This window comes from Protomyctophum parallelum, assembly GCF_964188405.1.
Source record: "Protomyctophum parallelum genome assembly, chromosome: 5".
Classification (NCBI taxonomy): Eukaryota; Metazoa; Chordata; class Actinopteri; order Myctophiformes; family Myctophidae; genus Protomyctophum; species Protomyctophum parallelum.
The window spans coordinates 38190189-38212099 of NC_139702.1; the positions used below are offsets into that span (position 1 = coordinate 38190189).

At 40.3% G+C, this 21911-nt stretch overlaps 2 protein-coding genes across 2 annotated transcripts; both read left to right on the forward strand.

Annotated features, from left to right (window-relative positions):
- Nucleotides 1-264: 264 nt before the first annotated feature.
- Nucleotides 265-14176, forward strand: wbp1lb (WW domain binding protein 1-like b). Its single transcript, XM_083764899.1, has 4 exons — nucleotides 265-728; nucleotides 8889-8991; nucleotides 9493-9654; nucleotides 10152-14176. The coding sequence occupies exons 1-4, from the start codon at nucleotides 642-644 to the stop codon at nucleotides 11024-11026; spliced, it is 1227 nt and encodes a 408-aa protein (XP_083621025.1). The 5' UTR covers nucleotides 265-641; the 3' UTR covers nucleotides 11027-14176.
- A 295-nt stretch (nucleotides 14177-14471) lies between these two features.
- Nucleotides 14472-21477, forward strand: as3mt (arsenite methyltransferase). Its single transcript, XM_083765035.1, has 11 exons — nucleotides 14472-14609; nucleotides 14704-14755; nucleotides 15498-15625; nucleotides 16063-16213; nucleotides 16879-17015; nucleotides 17164-17233; nucleotides 17724-17805; nucleotides 18154-18285; nucleotides 18728-18867; nucleotides 18982-19104; nucleotides 20723-21477. Exons 1-11 carry the CDS (start codon nucleotides 14596-14598, stop codon nucleotides 20828-20830), a joined length of 1137 nt encoding a protein of 378 aa, XP_083621161.1. The 5' UTR covers nucleotides 14472-14595; the 3' UTR covers nucleotides 20831-21477.
- The last annotated feature ends 434 nt before the right edge of the window (nucleotides 21478-21911 follow it).

A 21911-nucleotide genomic window follows, 5' to 3' on the forward strand; every position in this document is an offset into this window, starting at 1 on the left:
GTAACTTTAAGTAAGGTGTTCTGGTGCTTATAGTGGGTAATGAGTCAAAACATTAGGTATTACATTCAGAATCAGTCGGATATAAAACATTCCTCCTTTTTCCAAATATTTGTTGTTCTCTACACGTTTGTCACGGATCTGTTGTTGTCTTCATGAAAGGCGCATCAATCTGTGATTGGTCCAGTCTTTCCAGTCTGAACGAAGAGCCCAATCGCAGGTCAGTCCCAACTTCCCAAGTAGGGGCAGCCCTGCAGGCCCCTTCCTGCAGGCTGCAGCCGTTACCTTCTCGGTCAGTCCGCAACTCCGCAAAACGAGTGGTGATCAACGCAACGGTGCACCCATCACGTTGCGCACATGGAACAAGTTGAGGTGACCACGCCAGTGACGCCACACCCAGCAGAGGCAGAGTCCTCTGTGTGGAACAGCTTGTGTAACAGCTGGATCAGCCAGTGGCACCCGAGAGCAACCAGTTGCACCAATGTTGTGCTTCCTTCAAATGTCCAATTACGCGCAGAGGAGGCGGTGCGAGAAGTGGCCTCTCAGTGGCGGCCCGGGCCGTAAAGTAGTTTAAAGAAGGTGTTTTTGAATAAGAATATGTTTTGGATGCGTATGTTTTCCCCGTCTATCTAGTTGTTGGAGGAATGAGAGGTGTATGTTCGGCTCTCGAGATGGGATTGTTTTTGCACGTCGTCGGCTCTGTCACCCCGACGGAGCCCGCAGCTGACGGGGTAAGACTGAAGACTTCCAAAACAAGGCTGTGTTGCTAATGTTGGCTAGCTTCTTTGCTAAGTTAGCAAACTGGCTATCGTGGGTTAGCTCATCAGCTAGTGCAGTAAAGTACCTGTGCCTCTAACGCGCCTGGTGTGTGTGTGTGCCAAGTTTGTTCAACTAGTGTGGGCGAAATGTATGTGTGCAACGGCAAAGACGACGATTGCTTAGCTTAATGCTAAGCTACTATAATAGCAAAATGTTGGAAGTCAGGGCAGGGCTACTTTATTAGGGCCTGTTGTGTTGTCCTCTGTATCATGATAGACAGGAGGACGGTAGGTTATTTGAAAAGAACCTGGCTGTAGTTGGTTGACACATCAGTCAAACGGCTATAACCTATTTCAATTACACCGTGTTTTTTCTATGATCATCTATTCCTAATAAGCAGAAACGCCACTGCAAACAAACTATATTGAGGATATCCAGAGTTTCTAATGGGAAACTTCTAAATCTCATGTTCTGCGACAGATCTGTCTTATTATTATCTCTGACATTATGCTAAATACACAAATGACACCTTGAACATGTCCTGGTTTTAATTCAGTTTTGTCAAAGTTGCCAAGAGACCTGAGACTAAATGCTACAGTAACCTGCAGGACGACTTCCTGGAGATTGGGTTACATTTTCTGTTTTTACAGTTGTATGTATGATACACAACGTACTCAAAGGGAAACATCCATTTACAATTGGTGGGGTGCTTTGAATTTGTACAGTAGTATGACAAAAGCTGTGTATGTATGGTTATAAAATGATAGCTTTTAAGATTTTTGTATTCCTTTTTTTTGCTAACTTATCTCCAAAAATATTGCTTTTATTGTGTAATTTTAGTTTTGGTGCATTTGAGTTGAAAATGTAATGACAAACAGTAATGTGGATAGTGACTTTCCATGGTGTAAATGTTGTCAATTTTGCTAATTGATTGTTTGATATGAAAGTGGACAATCTCTGAACAATTGAGCAATCACCCTCAGGTGACACACATGAAAACTACTGACTCAAAAAGCATCTTGCTGTTACAGGTAGATTCAGTGATTGTGGGAATTGCTTGCATTGATTGTGGCATGCAATCATATTTTTAACAATATTTCCTCTATTGGAGAGCTGTAATGTAATTTTAATGTGTAAAAAGGAGCTATTTTGAGCAGTACCTTTAAAAAAATAATTTCCCAATTTATGTGCATTGTATCTGTCAGACTCCTACAATGCCTATATTGGTGCATCAACACAACTGATTCCCTTTTCACAGCAAGGACATATGAAGTGAAAGTGAAAGGGGAATAACTTTTACTATCTACAGGATGATGATGTTAATCACATTTATTTAGTGCAACTGCAAAGTGTTGACCTTTAGTTGCAGTTTGTGTAGATCGGTTTGCATTTTGTTATCACTAGATAGCATAATGTGCTTGTTAAAATATCTCAGCAAAACCACCATAGACCTGCTGACAAAGTCTAAAGTTCTTCAAATTATATATTTTTTGTTCTATTTTTCTGGATTTCGATAGCTCAACATAATATTGTTTGTCGTCTAGCGGAGCCTATTACTGTTGACTACTAGCAGAGTATTAATGTGTCGTATTGGGCTAAACCACAGGCTCATTTAACAACCTCATTTTGAAAGACTACTAAGTACTATCATTTGATCAGCAGCACCATAGACATTTATTACTCACTGGCTTATCCAATATAAGGATCCATCTTTTTTGGGGGGGGAAATTCATAGATAAGGCATGGCAGTTACGTTGGAGAACGATGTATCCATGAGTAACTGTATTTGTGTATATGTATCATTATATATGTACAATTTTGTGAGTGTCTTGTAAGCCCGTGCGGGCTGGGCATCTTATGATGTAGGACACTTTAATAAAAACTCTTATCTATCTGCAGGCCAAAGTGGGGATATCTTTCAACTTAGGTGTGACTTTACACCGTGATGCTATATTACAATGTCATCAGCTGTGTGGCTTTCCTACAGCTTCAATGATGGAAGAGCACTCCGATCTACTGTTTGTGGGAACCCTTTAATATGTTTACCGAATCTAACAAAAGGCTGTATACCTAAAACAATTTCTAGTGGATTACCACTAGAAAGGACGTGTAAGGATTTTAATTTGTAATTTGTATATACTTAAATCAGCAATCTTTCTCTAACTATGATGAATTATTAGGTGTTTTCAGGGGCTGGCTTACCACTGTGTTTACTGTACTGTTTTGTGTTTCTCAGTCTGCACAATAAACCATAACACAGAAATTATTGAGAAAACAACAGCTTGATATGTCTTTTCATGTAAACGGTGAAATAACTTGGAATAGGAAAGGGGAGGTTATAAGTCTGTGACGACGTCTAGATTATCATCTTTTCTACTATCGGGACTCACAATGGGTGTCAAGGTATAACATCTTAAATTGAGCAATGGTGGTGGACTAAGGTGCTAACTGCTAAGCTTTTCCATGTACTTCTGTTTGTTCAAAAATATACAGCCAATGACCTTTGTCACAGCATTCGCCCTGTACTCTATCTGAAGAGAGAAGTGATACAATTATATCTGCTATAAATGTATATGGCGTTTTTGGAACCGATATAGATTTCAGTATTACATTGGATAGATGTCAGTATTGCATTGGATAATTAGCAGTAAGAGGCCCCAAGGGCGAGGTCGTGTGCACTGAGTGACGGCAGACGGAAAACTGCTGGGCGAGTGCTGGCGCTTTGGCATGGGGGGTCAGATCAACATATGGAATGAATTCTGTACTGGCCATATATGGAGTGTGTCTTGAGTGTACAAGGTTTGATGAGGACAGATCAACATATGGAATGTCAAAACAGGGTGGGGAAGAATCAACATATGGAATGCAGTTCAGCTCCATATATGGAGATCTAATATAAGTTTTCATAGTAAATGCAACCTAAGGTCGCAAATATAGCAGCTGGCCGTACAATAGTTGTTTGATGTGAGTGTATATGTTGATGATGCTCTTGCAATGGGTCTAGTCTACAAGACCACACACAACACTAGAGGTAGTTCAACAAACCAAACCACGTGCAACCCAGATTCGGCTCAAACAAGGGATTAAATTAATTTCACTCCTATGACACCAAAATGTGGAACGCTACCCTACCAACAGCCATTAAGACATGTGAATCCCTTTGAAACTGGCCCCTGTAAAGTCTGAGCTTCCCCCACACCCATTTCTCCCCATTAGTTATTCCCTTTTTTACTCTCTTTATATGATGATTTTCTGTTTTTTATAGAAGTGTATATTTGTACGTCTCTATGTTCTGATTAATTGAAAATGGTCGACCCTGTGTGTAAACAAGTGTAATGCTTAACCATGGCATGGATCGTCCACAAAGTAACAGTTTTTGTATTGATTTGTGCTTATCTATCTGAAATGTTCCCATTCTGCATACTGATAAATATTTCAATCAATCAATGCTTATTGCTTGCGGTATACCTGTACCTTGTTCTGATGATAATCTGTTCATGTTTTGATCATCTGTAACTCAAGTACAAAACTATACTCTATATTGAATCAACCCTCAGTCACCATGTGATTTGAAGTTGAACCTGGTCCAACCTTATATGACTGTATTGTAGTACTTAACTCTGCCTGGCCTGTATTCCCAGTGTTACCCACTGATAGTGCAAACAGTCTTACAGTATTTCAAGGCTACACTGTAATTGACAAGGTCTAAGTCTGTTATCTAGACTATGAAATTCAGCTGTAAATGAAGTCATAAATTAGGATAAATCCAATCAACCTCTCATGCAACAAGTCTATTTGTCATATTGATTAGTGCAGTTGTTGGAAATTGGAAACATGGGGTGAATGTTTATTATTATATATCAATAACATTTGCCCCTGGCTGAATAAATAAAAATGTGCTTTGTGTCTATGTCCTCTTGCCTTAATTTTTCTGAATGATTTTAGATCCTGCATAAGCACTGACACTGTCACTCATCAGTAATCTCTGAGAACCCCCCCCCCCCCCCCCCCCCCATCAGTAACCTCTGATGGGGTCACTGGGATTATTCTTTGCATCCTATCTGCCAAGTAAAACAGGCCATCCTTAATAGGTAGGATATTGAGTTTACAGTCAGGAATGAACTAAGCAGTGTGGGTCTTGAGGAACAATGTTTGATAGTCTTTTTTTAAACCTTTCTCCATGTCTGAACATTTCAACACCTTCTCATTATTAGGCATGCTTGTTTGCTATTATGTCACCAAAGTTCTGGCGCAGCAGACATATCTTCCCTTAATATGGTACTGTGTATAGCACAAGAAAGGTGGATGGTGTTATTGTTGCCTGTTTGGATCGGAGACGGGGGAATCTAGTCTGTTCACATTCTTTTGTCTATCGCTGTCTGTGTGCTAAAAAGCAATTAACTATAGCTGGTCTCAGTTTACGTATTATGGCCAAGTGTTTGATAGTAGCATGACATAACAGTGACCGCTTTGTTTTGCAATATATATCTCTAGTCTAGCCGCTCTAGCATATTACATACTGTTGAGCCTAGAAGGGAATGCTCATTCTTGACCCATGGATATGGGCCTATTTTACCAATATTTACCAACTCCTCCTGACCATAAAGGACTCTGTTATCTTTGTAGCACAGGGTGTATACTAAGTGAAGACCCAAACAAACTAGATGGCTATCAGTATCCAATTGCAAGAAAGGGCAAAGCCTGCAGAGTGGAGAGGGCATGGTGGTGATTCTGGGAAATAGCTGTCGGGTAAATGAAAACAAAAGTTTAAGATAAATACAATGTGGACATCCTTTTTAATTAAACCTTTTTGATTCTGTAAAAAAAAAGAATGTTCATAAGTGGGGATGACTGATTAACTTGAGGAGTTTGTGCCTTGAGGTATTTGATCCCTGTGTTATGGGTTTGTGGTAACTTCTAATAACTGTTACTCTCTTCATCTCCTTTCCAATGCACTGCTTCAGCTAACATGCTCTACTGCTGCTTGGAAATTTCCGTAGAGCAATCCTGGGGGGGGGGGGGGGGGGAGGAGAGAGAGAGAGGGAGAGAGAGAGAGGGGGGGAGAGAGACTGTTAAACCTTTTACTGTGGAATAATGACCACGGTGGTCAAGACTCAATAGCTTGTATGGGACTTTTGCACTCTGGATCGCCATGTCTCTCAATCTGGGACCTACTATGGTAATTTATGGAAACCTATACCTGCAGAACTCTGGGTGGCTAATCATTAATTTAATATTGAATAGAGCATGCAGCCTGGGCTCTACCTGTATGCATTTGCTATGAGAGGATTGTGATTGCATAGCTCCACTTGTGTACTATCCTGCTCTTCATCGGTGGTTGATATCATTATGGACGGAATACATTTTGAAGGTTGTATTGGATGTTAGCGTGTTAGCAATACGGGTATGTTAATAATGACCTACTACAAACCAGGCGAAATAAATCTTTGACCATTTAAACTTTAAAGTAAGATATGGTCGATGATCAACTGATCCATCTTAGAGCAGTTCAAAATAGGCCATTTTGAGTTGAGTCTAACCTGTGCTGTAACTTCTGTGGGTTTATTTTGTTACTGTAACTATAATAACGCTAGCTGTCTTCTGACTCCCAGATGAATTGTATTAGCGTGTGACTGATGTTGCTTTAGACCTGTCCTTTGAGCTTTAATTGCTAACTCTTTATTGACAAATATTTTTGTGGTATTTTCTTGGAAAGTGATTCCATATTTAAGCGTTTGTCAGCTCAGAGCCATTGCTCACACCAGTTGAGAGTAAGTTAAAGGTGGGGGCAAATGCTTTTCTTTGCTTAAATAAGTGTTAAAAAGCTCTATATTGTGATAGTACTCATTGCTTTGAAATGTTTGTTCAGTAACAGGAGTCTCCATGTCTCCAGCTTTTTATAAAATAGAAAATGCATTTTTAGGTCGGGATACAAATTTGATCCAATCAGGATACTAAGAGAACGCAGTCAAGATACAGATTAAGCAAGTGGAATTAGAACACAAAATTAAGATGATAAATGGCTACTCTCTTCTGATTGGCTGAAACTTTGTCACCTACCTGAAAATGTATTTTCTGTTTATTAAGAGCTGGAGAGGCAGGGAGACACCTGTGACTGAACAAACACAATATAGTGATTTAACCTTTAAACAAAAAACTTTTGTTTTAACCAAAAAAAATCACTTGCCCTACCTTTTTTAAATGAATTTAATTCCCGTGTGAAGTGAGGGGGGCTCTTATCATCGTAAATCATCATACATCATCTCATTTCAGAATTTGCGTCCTCACCTTCTTCAATGTTCGTGTAACGCAATGTTTGTTTACACAAACACTCAAAATTCTCCATTCATTGTCAATGGCATTTAATGTTTGTGTTAGGACAAAGTTTGTGTTTACACAAACACACTAAAAGCTGTACTCAAAAATAATAGAGAGGGCACTGGAAATCCCCATATACCGGGTTGGAAAAGTGTGGCGGGGTCTATTTGGGGCCTATACGACACTTTTGCATCGTCTCGCATTTGCAGTAGTGTCACCTCCGTGCACAACCCAGTGTGCAAACTCGTGGGTCGAGCCCATACAGACATACTACTGTATTGTGTTGAAAGTGGTCTCCAGACCTCTTTTGAAAATGTTGACTTGGACTAATGTAGAATGTAGATACATTCATCTTGCATTCTTTTGTCAGGTGAAACCTGACTAATGAAAGCTCATGAAATGTAGACGACTTAGTCATCATAGTAGCGACCTCCTCGTGATTGGTTGCCCATCATAGTAGCGACGTCGTTATTGGTTGCCTCTGGCCAATGAAACGGCAAATATCCCTGCCAGCCACGCAGGCTGCAGACAGTGCAAAGCAGCAGAGCAGATTACACTCACAGGGAAGAGCTCACCCCGAGTCCCCGACACGGCACATACTACAGTTATTTGACACGTTTGCAATGTTCAAACGTCACTCGATATAACTTCAAACTAAACGCAGGTGAAACAGCGCATCGCAGCCAAGGTGGGGGGTGCATGGCACGGTGGCAGACAGACAGCTCACAGCAAATGTTATGAGCTAACTGCAGCAGCAGCAAAGCCACAACAAAACACAATGGCTGGGTTTCTCAAAGAGATTTGTAGCTTGAACAGGAGTGCAGCACATGGGCACATGCCCACATACACAACCTAGACTAGAGCACAGCCATACAGTACATGTCCTCATTGCGCACGTAAGGCCTCCTGCATGAATAAATGTATAGAAGCAAAGCCGTTTCCCTAAAGCCTTTATAGCCTGCCCTACACACACCTGTCGATCTGTGGCAGAGATGTGTGAGCGGTGACTTTCTTCATATCATTTAAATATAAAAATGTCGTAATTAAATTAAATATTAAATATATTAAATATAAATATTTTTATCTCAGCATCATCTAGAGAATTTCAGCCATCTTGCCATATTTCTTTTTACATTTTTTAAGATTCTTTGATCATCCGTGACAGCCAATTTAGGAAAATTCGTCTAATATACAGTAACTCCTTGCGCTGTCTTCATTTTACTGCTGTGGCCAAAACAACAGATCTACAAGCTGTCGACAGCCATGGCGCATATATTAATGGCGTAGTAAAAAAAAAATTGGAAAGGCGGCCACATTGCGCAAACATGAACCACCCAAATATTTGTTTAATTTTGAAATTCATATATATTTAAACGATAGACTCACCACTGGCAAACTCTCTCTCTCTCCGCACTGCACGCACTGTTCTTTTGGGCATGACAGCGCTGAGCGCAGACAGACAACAGTGCATAATATGAATCCGAACTCCAACGTTTACAAGTTTATCGAGATGAAGAAAGTCCCTAGTACTCCCCACACAGTGACAGTACTCCATGTTTACGCACAGAAGAAAAAAACGAACGGAGACAAGAACACAACGGAGACAGCGCTTCTTTCACCTGACAAATATTACTATGTAATCATATAATTTCTTGTTTTTAATATATTCTCCAGTAGAGCCTACTTGCTCCATTGCATGGTCTTGATGAGTAACCAACCTACTGGTGATTATGGGTTGATACTAGCATTCAAAGTGTGTCCAGAGTCTACTGTACTGTGAAGTGACATTGTTTCTTCTTCCTCTTGTCCTCCAGAGCCTACTGTACTGTGAAGGGGTGAACAACCAGAGTTACAGCTGTGACTCAGGGCACTGCTGTGGCGAGTCTCAGTGCTGCAGCTATTACTATGAGCACTGGTGTAAGGACCTTTTAATTATGCCTCTCTCAAATTGTGTTATTTCCCTTCACTTCTTCACGAGCAACTGTTCTCCTCGCCTGACGTTGTCGAAGAAGTTGCATTTTCTGGATTTTCATAGTATCCTGCAAGTAATTCGCTGATAGTCAAAGCAGCTGAGAATTCGGCAACATGCTGTCGGAATGCTAAGACTGTTTTGACATTTCACAAGTGATACACAGTAGAACAAAAAAGAATAAAACAATGTAACACACACGGATGCAGACCTTTTACTACTTGCATTCCCACGTCATACACAAATTCTGGGGAACAGATATGCAAGTCAGATTTAACCGAAAGTGCTGTGATGTTTTGATTTATTTTTCAGTCTACTCTTCTTAACTCTGAAACCTTCACCGTGGCAGGGTTTCATGTTCTCCATTTGTCTGTGATGACAGCCATACTGCTGCTCTATGCACTACTCCTGCATGCATAGTATTTCAGTGTCCTCTCCTCTTACCCCAGGGTTCTGGTTGGTTTGGGCCATCATCTTCATCTTGAGTTGTTGCTGCGTGTGCCACCATCGTCGCACCAAGCACCGCCTGCAGCAACAGCAACGACAGCATGAGATCAATCTCATCGCTTACCGTGAGGCACACAACTACACCACTGTGCCTTTCTATTTCAGTAAGTCTAGTGCATTAATAATGACATCTCAGTTTGAAAATCGTCAGGATATGTTATAAAAACTACATTTATTGTATTTAGCAATTTTCTGCTGTGCTTTGTAAACAAAACAAAATTAACATGATGTCTCTATTCCTGAAATGTGTCTGATTATGTCATTTTTTAACTTTTCAAGTTTCATGGACATGAAACTTATTTCATGAAAATATACCCATCATCTGTTCTCAGTTTTGACCATGACCGTGGGTGTAATATTGACCTTTGACCCTTTTGCTCAAAAACATAATCATCATAATTCAATTTAAACATCAGAACCTACCACACATTTCAGGAGCCGGTTGGTGCCTTACTTGCATTACATCACAACCTATCTGTGTTGCCCAGTCTCTTGGAAATTACCTAAAATGAAAGAAAATAAATTTCAGTCCTGTCAATATAAAAATCTATCTATCTATTATTTTGTGTCTGAAACTTTATTTTTCTCTTCTCATCTTCAGGATTTCTCCCAAACTACCTCCTGCCTGACTATGAAGAGGTGGTCAACAGACCACCTACTCCGCCCCCACCTTACAGTGCCTTACACACAGGACCATCCTCAGTGGCTACTAGCCAACTGACCACTGAGCAGCAAGATAGCCACTGTCCAGCCATCCAGCCCACTCCAGTGACCCCAGTGTCTGACACCCTATGCTCCAGGTCTAGCCTGGAGTCGCCGCACACCCCCACCATAGGCTTCAGACACAAATCTGACAACAAATCTCCACAGACGGCCCAGGAAGTGGGCACAATACTACTGTCAGCTGGGCTTCAGGAGGGGCTCACTATGGAGGGGTCCACCAGCCAGGAGAAAAGGAGCGGAGGTGGGGATGACCCCTGCAAAGACACCTTGCTGAAGGACCAGGGGGTGCCTGAGGGTTGCGCTGAGGACAAGGAGCGTCTCTCCAGCGGGAGGAGAAGACGATTCACAGGGGACTCGGGGATAGAGGTGTGTACGTGTGGCATGCGAGGGGACCGTGGTTGTAGTGGAGCGGGGGGGACTGACCAGGACAACAAGGAGCTGAGGGAGCTGGAGCGCCTGCTGGGACGTGAGGAGGGCGAGGAAGAGGAGGAGGAGGATGATGATGATGAAGAGGAGGCTGGAGACTTCTGTGAAAGTTGCGGTCACCGCACTCCCATTGGCGTGGATGAGGAGCAGGTGCTGGGCGCTCCAGAGAGGCGAGTCGCACATGGGCCCGTCGGACCTGCGGCACCGCCGCAGCCAGCTAACCAAACCTCTAGTGCCTCCCTCCACACTCCGGTGTGCCTGCTCCTCCACACCATCAACGAGCAGGAGGGGCCGCACCACAGCTGCACCACTGAGCCCCAAGGTTGATGCACAGTTACACTAAACACCCCTTCACCCCTTCAGCCAACAGAACTCTGGGGAGGGAGTCGAGCAAGTGGACATTCGTCTTTGTGAATTTGAGAGGAGTAAGTGCTTTCTACAACAGATGTGTATTTTATGAATGTGTTGTCTCAGATTGTACAGGTGTGGGTGAGTTAGGAAGTGGGGTTGTTTAGAACCCCCAACCCCTCAGCCGGAATAGTGGCCTTAAACTGTGTATTGTGAGTTATGAGCCATCTGCAGCCTGCATCAATTGAAACTGCTCATACACAGAGCTCTTCTATAGCGCATGCTCCTCACCTCCTTCTGTTGGTTCTACTCGCCAAGAGGAATGCAACGACACAATGTTAGGAACTTCTGCAGGTGGGAACTGTGATGTCACAAACAAACAATCACGGACAAGCATGCGAAAGCACACTGCTCATTGAGCGTGGATAACCAATCATAAACATTTCTTGCACTGTTCTCTCTGGCCAGGCAGGAAATTACTCTTGAGTCTGCAAAGAGTCACTCGGAGCGAGAACATTGTGGACGATCGCAATGTGTTGAATCACCACAAAGTGTGTTTATGCAATTTGATACTGTAGTGTACAGGGACATTGATCAAGACTGTGTGGAATGTCCAATGAGACTTGTGCTTCTTTCTAAAGTGCTTTTTCAGATTGAAAGGTTCTGTTGTTGTAACTCTACACTGTTTTGACAGATATAAGTGCATTAACAGATGTTCATGAGGTGTATTACATTTTGCACATATGGTATTTATCATTAAGAGAATGTTAGCTTCAAGAAATGAATACAAAAATCATATCTAAAAACATCCAGTCTTTATTTAGAATATGCCATTTATTTTTAATGAATGCCTTTTTCATAATCTGTCGATGTGCAGTAAATGACGTCAAGAAATCTGCAATGCTATATAGACCTGTGATAAATAGAAAAAGCAGGCGGGTGATTTGTCCAAATATTTGTTAGCTTTTCATCAAGTTGGCTAAATTATTGCACTGTGCTTCTTGTTGTGAACTTTCATCAGGTTTTAGTAAAGTTGTCAGTACTTTAAAATATACAGGTAACATTGACCAAAAGGTAACCACTTAACTCTGGTGGCATGTCATTCTAGGTAATATTGCCTATTAGAAAAAGAAGAAGAAGAAATATATAGAGAATCAACTGCAATGCGGAATATAAAGATTCTGGCTAACTGGCAATTTGTGTCAGGAACTTCACCATCACCACCTTCCTTTACCAGCTATATAAAAAAACAAGCCAAAGTAGCGATATGGCAAGTTTCAAGTCATTCTTTAAGGAACAATAAACATTTATAATAGCTTATTACTGATCCACACATCCACACATATTTCACAATAGCCTGCTGACAGGCAATGGAGTCGTTTTGTTTCTGTAATGTGCCCATACATTGCGTTGCTGTCGGGTAGAAACCGTCTAGCCAACAGCAATTGATAGACTCTTAACGACTTGTGTTTATACCATTAGATCAGGGGTTCCCAAACTGTGGTGCACGAACGCCCTCTATGGGTGCGTGACAGGAAAAAAGGTAATGGCGGTTAAATGGTGTTATTTAACAAAGGGCAAAATATGGTAAACACTGTAAGATGTATTGAGCAACTGTGGGAGTATACAACAGCTCTCAGTGCAGTGACATTCCGTGATTATTGGCCATAACCATATTATCAAATGTATCATTTTTGGCCAAATACAACGAGCGTTGGGGGGCGTGTCAGCTAGGTCAGGAGGTAACAGAGGGTGCACGGCCAAAAAAGGTTTGGGGACCGCTGCATTAGATCAATGCTTCTAAGTCCCCGTCCACCCCCACGCCACACACACACACAAATGGTCAATCTTTGTGTGATATCTACACTAAACATCTTGCTTTTCCATTGAATATGCAAGGTGATTAATTACTAAGTAAATAGAAGATGACTGAGTTTATGTAGATTGCACTATTTACATTGACAAATTTATATTTATAATTTCAACCTAGATTTAGAAAGGTAAAACGGACAAACAAAAAAGCAAGGGTTGGCACATTGAAGCAGATTAGATAATATATTGGGAACATGGCAGCTAATATCAAACAAGATAACAAGCAGTGGTGCAGTAGAAGCTTAGAAAACATTAATATTTCAAGCATTAAAATACTTTATCGTCAAAAGAAAAATCACCTGTATGCTTTCCAAATCTGGCCTGCACACCTAAAATGCAGTTGTTAAAAAGCTGTTAGCAGTGGATTGATGTATGCCATAAATATGCCATTAGACTATGAATGTACTGTGTGAAACCCTGACATGTATTGTTAGCATAAACTTTGTGATAAAATATTGGTTTTATGTGTGGGAATTGTTTGGCCAGCCCAGAATTCGAATTATCAGATAAAAGGGGTTGTGTCATGTCGATGACATGTCGTCTCTATGGACCTCCTTAAAACACTGTAATGCCTAAAAGCACAACATTTTCTTCAGCTAACCTCACAGGCATATACTGTATACTTTACCTTTAGAAAGTAAGAAAAACTGTTCAATGCCCAGCATATAGCTGTTGATCACAACTAGATGCTCTGATTCATTATTCTTTCAAGAGTTAAATGAATATTGTACCCAAGCAGACACTTTTCTGAAGTGCTTTAAATATACATAACATGTATATTACATGTGCTTGCTCTTTGTAAGATAAAAAAGTAATATTCTTATATTGTGGTCCATACATATAGTATGAAGATGACCTATTGTTCATAATAGCTGAATCCTTTGTGTACTCTGTATTGTAAAATCTGTTAAAACCACTATTGGCACGTATACAATGTTCTGAGATTTTGATCCAAATACGTAGTTTCTTTAAAAATGTTAACACGTAATCATTAGCTTTGATGTTATGTAAAGACCAGGTCATTTTCTGCATAGCTGAGAAAATAATTGCCTTTCTTGAGACTTGAGTCCCAACATTAAATGTGTGAAGGGTACAAAATGGTGCATTTGACAAATGTTTAGACATCTTTAGAAACATCAGGGGCATCTTGCCAAAGACATTTGTGTTGCTGTGCACATATCCTTTGGATGTTCTGTTCATAAGCCATTTATTACAACAGCCAATATGGATGTTCAATAAACATATCCTTCAAAGCCATGCCAACTGTAATTGTGTTTATTATGAGTGGTTGTTTGAGTGAATATTTCTTCTATAAATGTATTTGTCTATTATCTGGGGGGTTAATTGAGTACTGTAAAGTAGGCTGAAATAAAAAATAATTAAAAAGAATATAATGTATTGTGTTAGAAATGAACGTTTCCTTTTGCCACCTGAAATCAAATCTTCACAACTTACTGTAGAGGGTGCTATTGAGCCGGAAGTAAACGCAATGTATCAGAGTCAAAGGCTCCGTCTAATGAGCAAATTTAGAACTTCAACCATAGAGTTGACCCGAACTTTAGCCTCGGTAGTCGGTACCCACTACCCAGGAGGCAGGCTTTTATTTTCGTTCGCATTCGGCACTAGAACATAAGCGAACTAGCTCCCTACACAGTACACACACCACACGGGAAGCAATGGCTGATGAGAGGTAAGGAGCAGTAATAACAGTAGCCCTGCATGGTCCAGAAACTTAATTATTGTAGTAGAATTAAATTGACATTAACTTTCTATTTGCTGTATAGTGCATGCTGCGAAAAACGCTTTTCAGACACCATCCTTCATGCTGATGTTAAGGTAACTTTGTTTCATTGACAATTCATTCCCCAAACATTTAATTTGCTTTAAATAGTCTTTCACAGTAGAAGAACAATATCATCATTAGCCCCATATGTGCCCTCTCCCTACGCTCATTCTGGAGCTCATGAGCCGGTCTACTTTAAACTGCAACCTAGCTCAGACAAATCTCCATGTAATTCAATTAGAAGATATCTAGCCTGTCCTAAACATGTTATAAACACTGAACTTGTTGTAGGCTATATATTATCCACGTGACATTTTCCATGTCAGAAATGAATCGATAAAATACATAATATGAGAGAGCACTCAGAGAGCCTGCTAGCTCTGGTTCATATGCATTGGACGGACCCCGACCAGAGCTAAGAGCCTGCCCAAGCCTGTCCTATCCCCGTTTGAACCAACTTAAGCAGAGACTGAGGTTCGAAAGGGGGCTACCCAACAAGGCTCCAGACTTCCCAAAACAAACTTGTCAGGCTTCTACTGGGCTTTTTTTTAAAACAAATAGCAGCAGCAGTCTTTTGCAGTCATTTTGGGACAGTCTTTTCTCAAGACTATTTAAAAAGCCTCAGATTTAAGATGTGTTTAAGGGTAATGCTCTGTGCCTACAAGTTCAAGTTAGTCATGTTGCAAACACTGAATTATAAAGTTTAGTCTACCTATTATTATGTAAAAATTTAAATACTGTAAAACTGTAAATCTGTAACTTTGTGAAATATGTTATTAACATGTATGTCCACAGGATTACTACGGCAAAGTTCTAAAGAAAAGTTCTGACTTGAAGACCAACGCCTGTGTGACCCCAGCCAAGCCTGTCCCTGCCTTCATAAGACAGGCTTTGAAGAGTGTGCATCCTGAAGTCTCAGATAAGTTAGTGGATTGTTGTATGATTTACTGTTACATTGATTGTGTTCAATTTAGGTAAAAAAGATGGTAAAAAGAAACAAAAAATTAATTGCACACACATGCACGTTGGGGGAGGGGGATTTGCGTGGTATCTGAAGGTCCCCCCACCTTCAGAGTGTGCACGCACGCACGTGCACGCACACGCACACAGGCACACACAGGGCAGACCCTGACTGCTTTCTGAGTTAACCACTTGAACCCTGGCGCAGATCTACAGTATCACAATCCATCGCACCTGTGAGCTTGTAGATCGGCTATTTCCAGCAAAGATATTTAGTGTCGAGTTGAAACAGGAGGGGGCCTAGTATAGAGCCCTGGGGGACTGTCTCTGGTCTGGTAAGTATAGGTTTTAAGTGGTTCATCCCGTCTTAAATTGGCAATTTATTTCTCCTCTCCCTCAGATACTATGGGTGTGGCCTGGTGGTGCCAGAGTGCTTGGAGGGGTGCAAGGTGCTGGACCTTGGCAGTGGAAGTGGCAGGGACTGCTATATGCTGAGCAAGCTGGTGGGGGAGAGGGGCCATGTCACTGGCATTGACATGACTGATGACCAGGTACATTGGCTTGACTATAGACCGATTCCGTACCGGTTTCATGGTCGCAGCCTACGTATTTCCTGTAGGCGGACTCGACGTAGCTGCGGGGGTAAAACCCTCACCAGGCTATGGGGGAAAAAATCCAGTTTGACCAAACACCTCTATCAGCATTGTGACGATAATATAATATTTTATTTTGAATTAAAGTAAAAAAGCGGAAAAAACTAAATGATCACGAGTCACAACGTGCTACATCTTTGAAAATAAGATAAATTGTTACAAAAACTCATATTGTGATATTGCGCAGCTTTATGATGACAGACTGAGTGGCCTCAGTTAACCCCCGCAGACCTTGAGGGCATCTGCTAATGTAACACAGCCTGCCTTTAGAGATGTTGTAAATATTGTTAAAGTTTAATCTCTTATATTATTAACCTTGAAGTATAGATTATTAAATTGAATACTTTATTATTTTATTACCTAGCTAAATTATGTTCAGTTCTCCAATTCGTGGTGGTGCTGTTAATACTAATCATACCATATTGTTTCATGCTCTATGTATGAATGTTTCAAAACAAGAAATCAGAATTGAGAAATCTGATTGTAATCAGGAGTTATACTTTGCCCTGGCTTGATTAGATAAACACTTTCCAAACCACTTAAACATGTCTGTTGTCTTCTAGCTTGAAGTTGCCAGGAAGTATGTGGACTACCACATGCAAGAGTTTGGCTACAAGAAGGCAAACATCAACTTTGTCCAGGGTTACATTGAAGCTCTGTCAGAGGCTGGGCTTGAAAAGAACGCCTTTGATATTATCATGTAAGACAGTGACAATGGTGTCACTCAAATGTTTATATATAATAACAAATCTTTCAACACAGACTTCGTCGCCAAATCCGGCTTTACGACCTTCAGTACCATGCAGTAAAATAATGGACATAACTTTGTTGGTTATTTTGTCCTTTAGTTCCAATTGTGTCGTGAATCTCTCTCCTGACAAAAAGAGGGTACTGACAGAAGCTTACCATGTTCTCAAGGTACTGTACAGTACGGTCACTATTTTGTAAACTCTCTAATCGTGTCACCAAATATGAGAAAGATGGACTGTCGTTTCTTTAGGAATCAACCCCATTTCCTAACTATGTTTTACAATGAGTTTAAATAATCACTGTTAATAATAATCACAAATGTTCCGAGTCATGTGGCATCAGATCACAAATATGAACAGTACATATGATCACACAAGTGATGATGAAGTTCCTGTAGTTATCATGCACAGCAGATGCAAAACACACAATACACTAACTATGATTTGATTTTTTTGTATCTGCCGATACCGATCTTTCCGATATTTTTATAGAACACTTATCCCATATCACAATTATGCAATATCCAAAATCACAAACAATATCCAGTCTAATATCATCATATGGATATAATATTGATACTAGGGATGTCCCGGTCATTTGAAAAAACCCTACTAACAACTTATTTACATATTACTGCTATGTTGTTGTTGTTGTTTAGGATGGTGGTGAGCTGTACTTCAGTGATGTCTACAGCAGTAGCAGACTAACAGATGAAATAAAAAATCACAACGTCTTGTGGGGTATGTTGCTTGCTACCTACAGTTCAGTCAGGACAACTCGTGAATTAAATGTAAATATTTGTAATGAATTTAAAATTAGCAATACTTTATATGGTTTGGCGATGAATGGATCTAATTTGAGGTATTCTCAGGGCGTATGCAACATCTCCCCTACCAAATATGGGCATTCCGAAACACCCCATAGTACAAAAAGGCTGATCTGGTGGCGGATGAGCAGCAATGTAAGAAACGGCAGCAGTTTCCTGACTGAACTGCATGCATCATGCACAAACAAACGCCTGTCATGAGAAAGTTGAGAAACACAAGATAGTGTCACACTAACAGAATTTATGGCATTTATCTTAACAGGCGAGTGTATAGGCGGAGCGCTCTGGTGGGAGGATCTCCTCCAACTGGCTGAGGAGGTGGGCTTCAGTCCTCCACGGCTGGTCACAGCCAATGAGATCACAGTGGACAACAAGGACCTGCAGGACATCCTTGGTTGGACTTTTGTATATATAACTTTATAATATAATATATAATATATAAACTTTATATAATTTTTTGACAGTATACAATAAAACCTTTCTAAATCCAAAACGTCTGGCGAGAATAGATGAATGTCAATCAATATAAAACAGACACGGAAGTAATAATTAATTAATATTCATTATTATATTATTACTTAATTAATATTGGATTTTTAAGTTTTTTTTAGTTACTTACTACTATTTTGTTACTGTTGCTGCTAAAATATTAACGAACCTAAAGCTGTCTACTTGTAGTTATTCATTTAATGAGTATTTAACAAATACAAATCTTTCATCTTTTGGTTTAGGCAATTCATATCACACTGTCTGAAGTGAATGCTTCTTTCAGAGAAGCAGTCCACTCAGTGGATGGTTTGGACTCAACATTAATTATTTTTCACCTGTGGGTGCAGGGGACTTCAAATTTGTCTCGGCCACATACCGCCTGTTCAAGGTCCTAAAAGATGGTGCCAAGGCATGTCAAGTTGTATACAATGGGAACATCACAGGGGAAGAGAACGTCCTTCAGTTTGACTGCCAGTATATGTTTAAGGTCAGTACTATTTACTGCAACTGAAGGACTTCACAAGCTGCTAAATGTCTTTAGACACTTATGCCCCATTAAACGGCATAATGCTGCATGTGCCTGCCTGTTTATAATACACAGGTGAATGAGATCGTGGAAGTGGATGAAGCAATGGCCAGCATTCTGACCCATAGTAGATTTGCTGAAGAGTTCACTTTCCAGCCACCAGGAGCGCCCTCTGAATCCTGCACAGTCAAGCCTACGGTTAGAATCATAATAAGCACCCTGAGTTTTGACTATCTTGCCATCACTCGTCTCGCGTATCCAGACAATCAGAGATCTCCACCTACTGATGCGGGGAAAACCATTGATAACAAACTTATACCAACTGCTTTGAAAACCAATCTTTATACACTCCAAAATTATATGAAGGACCGTCCTAAAATCTTGGCATTTGTGGACCACGTCATCATGCTCAAGTCATCACTATGACTCAGCCATAACCATATAAGGAGTTCCCAATGCCACGCCCAAATATGGAGTGTGTTGTCTAACTCCAGTCAGCTCAATATATGGGCACTTATATGGAGTTGGCTGATTTGTTTGTGCCTGATGCTGCCATGAGGACACATTAGGTGCAGGCACACTTAAGCGTCAAGAAACACCTAGACCAGGCGTCTCCTCCGGGTTTTTAAACACCTGTTGGATAGAAATGACGCTAGTGCGTGGCTTTAACTTGTAGCGTCGGCAAAAAAACGGAAACGCTTTGTCGACGCAACAAGTTGAAGCCACACACTAGCGTCATTTCCATCCACCAGCTGCCTAAAAACCATGTAGAGACGCCTGCTCTAGGCATTCTCTTGCAGCCTCTTGACGCTTAAGTGTGCCTGCACCCATTGCGGGTTTATACATTTCTGAATGGTTTCCACCCAGTTTTAGCCCCTTCTTGAATTCATATGTCACCAGATGTATCAGTAGGCGAAGATCTTTGTTCATCATGCTATGCGAGATTATCTCACCACGTGATCTTTGGGCACTAGAGGTCAGTATTTTGGTGTCCGTTTCAAGTATGACACACCTAGAGAGCCCCACTCTCTAGCTAGGCATTTAGCCTTGCATAGTGTACACACACACACATACATACACACACACACACACACACACACACACACACACACATACATTATTCACAGGCTCAAGGTCAAGCAGCTGTCTTGGATTCATAACCAGACTGTGGACTCATGCTGGTGAACCTTGAACAGGAAGGAATGTTCTTCCTTCAGCCAATCAGTTCTTGTGACCACTCAATTCACACACAAGCATCCATACACACACCTATATTTAGATATTTTTAAGACAGAATACAACGAGAAAACTTGACACCTTGACACATAACTATGACACCTTTTTCTCTTTTGATTTCAAAAGATCCAAAAGATATGTGCTCTCCATTCAAATCAATTGCTGCTTGACCTTTGGACTTCAGTCTTTAGATCTCTTTCTCCAATCAATGGAATGCAACGTGAGGATAGTAATAAATAGCCTTTGGTCTTGTTCATACACTGCGTACAAGCACAGCTACTGTGGCATGCTGATAGGATGAACCACCAATGTCCGATAAAAGAGCTGCTGAGTCATAGTAAAGCCAAAGGAGCCATAAATTCAAAGACTTAAAGTGCAAACACAAATTGTCCCGCAATATGCACAACATTGAACAAGCTCATGGGTGGTCAACTATTAAACAGTTGAGAAATTTACATTGATTTCTTGTGTGTATCTGCATGTGGGGCTTTCAATAATGTATGTGTATTACTGTCCATTTAGGTAACAATAATAATGTGTATATTGTATAATGTATGTACGTGTATTACTGTCCATTTAGGCAACTGTAAATCCTTTTGAGCTGATGATACAGAAACTGGGAACTGGAAGTCCAGCTTCAACCACAGGGGGGTGCGGCGGCCCACGTTCGTCTGCCTGCTGTAAATGAAAGAATCCAAAGAGAAATGGTGGCTTCTGCTTCACATTACATTATCCTGTGTCTTAGTTCTGATGCCTTTAAAATGTATTCAGAATAGGAATGCCTAGATTGATGTGTGGATGTACAATGTCATGTGATTACTTTAAGTCTATAGGTTCCATTCCTCATGGAAATACAAATTGTGCATTTCAGTGGTAGCAAGTAACTACCAGTAAGTACCTTTTACTCAAGTACTGTCTAATTGAGTACAGGTTTGAGGTACTGTTAATTTAGTTGAGTGTGCCCATTTGTCAATATGTTATAGGCTACTAAAATATATCTATAAATATTGTACTGTTATATATTTCGGCTATTAAAAAATAACTATGGTACACAATGCATTGCGAGCTTGTAGATCAGCAATTTTCTGAAAAGTTTGACACACACACACACAAACACACACACACACACACACACACACACACACACACACATATATATATATATATATATATATATATATATATACACATATTCTGTTGCATAATACTAATATCCACTGCATAACCCAGTAAAAGCAAATGTATCATCATGAGGTTCATAGTCATAGTAGGGAATCCGTTTAAAATATGAACCTATTTTCTCCTTTGTTTTGTGTTGGGAAATTCTAAACTACATTGGGTGATCAATTTGATATCCATACCATGGCTACTGAACAGATGGCAATATTGTTATATTTATTATATAAGTAATAAATCAACCCTTCCAAATCTTTAAGCTATGTATCTTTGAGTCTTTGTGCATGTAATATGAATACTGCGATTGATATTGTTCTGTTTATAATTATTAATTATACATTTATAATGAGCCTATAGTACCTTTGATGCAGGACTGTTAGTGATGGAATGGAAAGTAACTTAAGTAGAGTACTTGAGTAATTGTAGCTACTTAAGAAAAATGTACCTCAAAATTGGCTTGAGTATTTCTATATATTTTTGTATACTTTAAACTAAGGCTATAGCCTATACGTTTATACAGAAGATTCTGATAATTTCTGAGATAATTTCAAGAACTACCCGGACAGTATCATTCGCAGACAAATATTGCACTT

Excerpts from the sequence above, each read along its gene's own strand:
- as3mt (XM_083765035.1), top strand. Across the intron at positions 14,756-15,497 it reads TCCTTCATGCTGATGTTAAG|GATTACTACGGCAAAGTTCT; the intron begins GTAACTTTGTTT and ends GTATGTCCACAG. Across the intron at positions 19,105-20,722 it reads CCTGCACAGTCAAGCCTACG|GCAACTGTAAATCCTTTTGA; the intron begins GTTAGAATCATA and ends CTGTCCATTTAG.
- wbp1lb (XM_083764899.1), top strand. The coding sequence starts at position 642 with ATGAGAGGTGTATGTTCGGCTCTCGAGATGGGATTGTTTTTGCACGTC. Across the intron at positions 729-8,888 it reads CGGAGCCCGCAGCTGACGGG|AGCCTACTGTACTGTGAAGG; the intron begins GTAAGACTGAAG and ends CTTGTCCTCCAG. Across the intron at positions 8,992-9,492 it reads CTATTACTATGAGCACTGGT|GGTTCTGGTTGGTTTGGGCC; the intron begins GTAAGGACCTTT and ends CTCTTACCCCAG.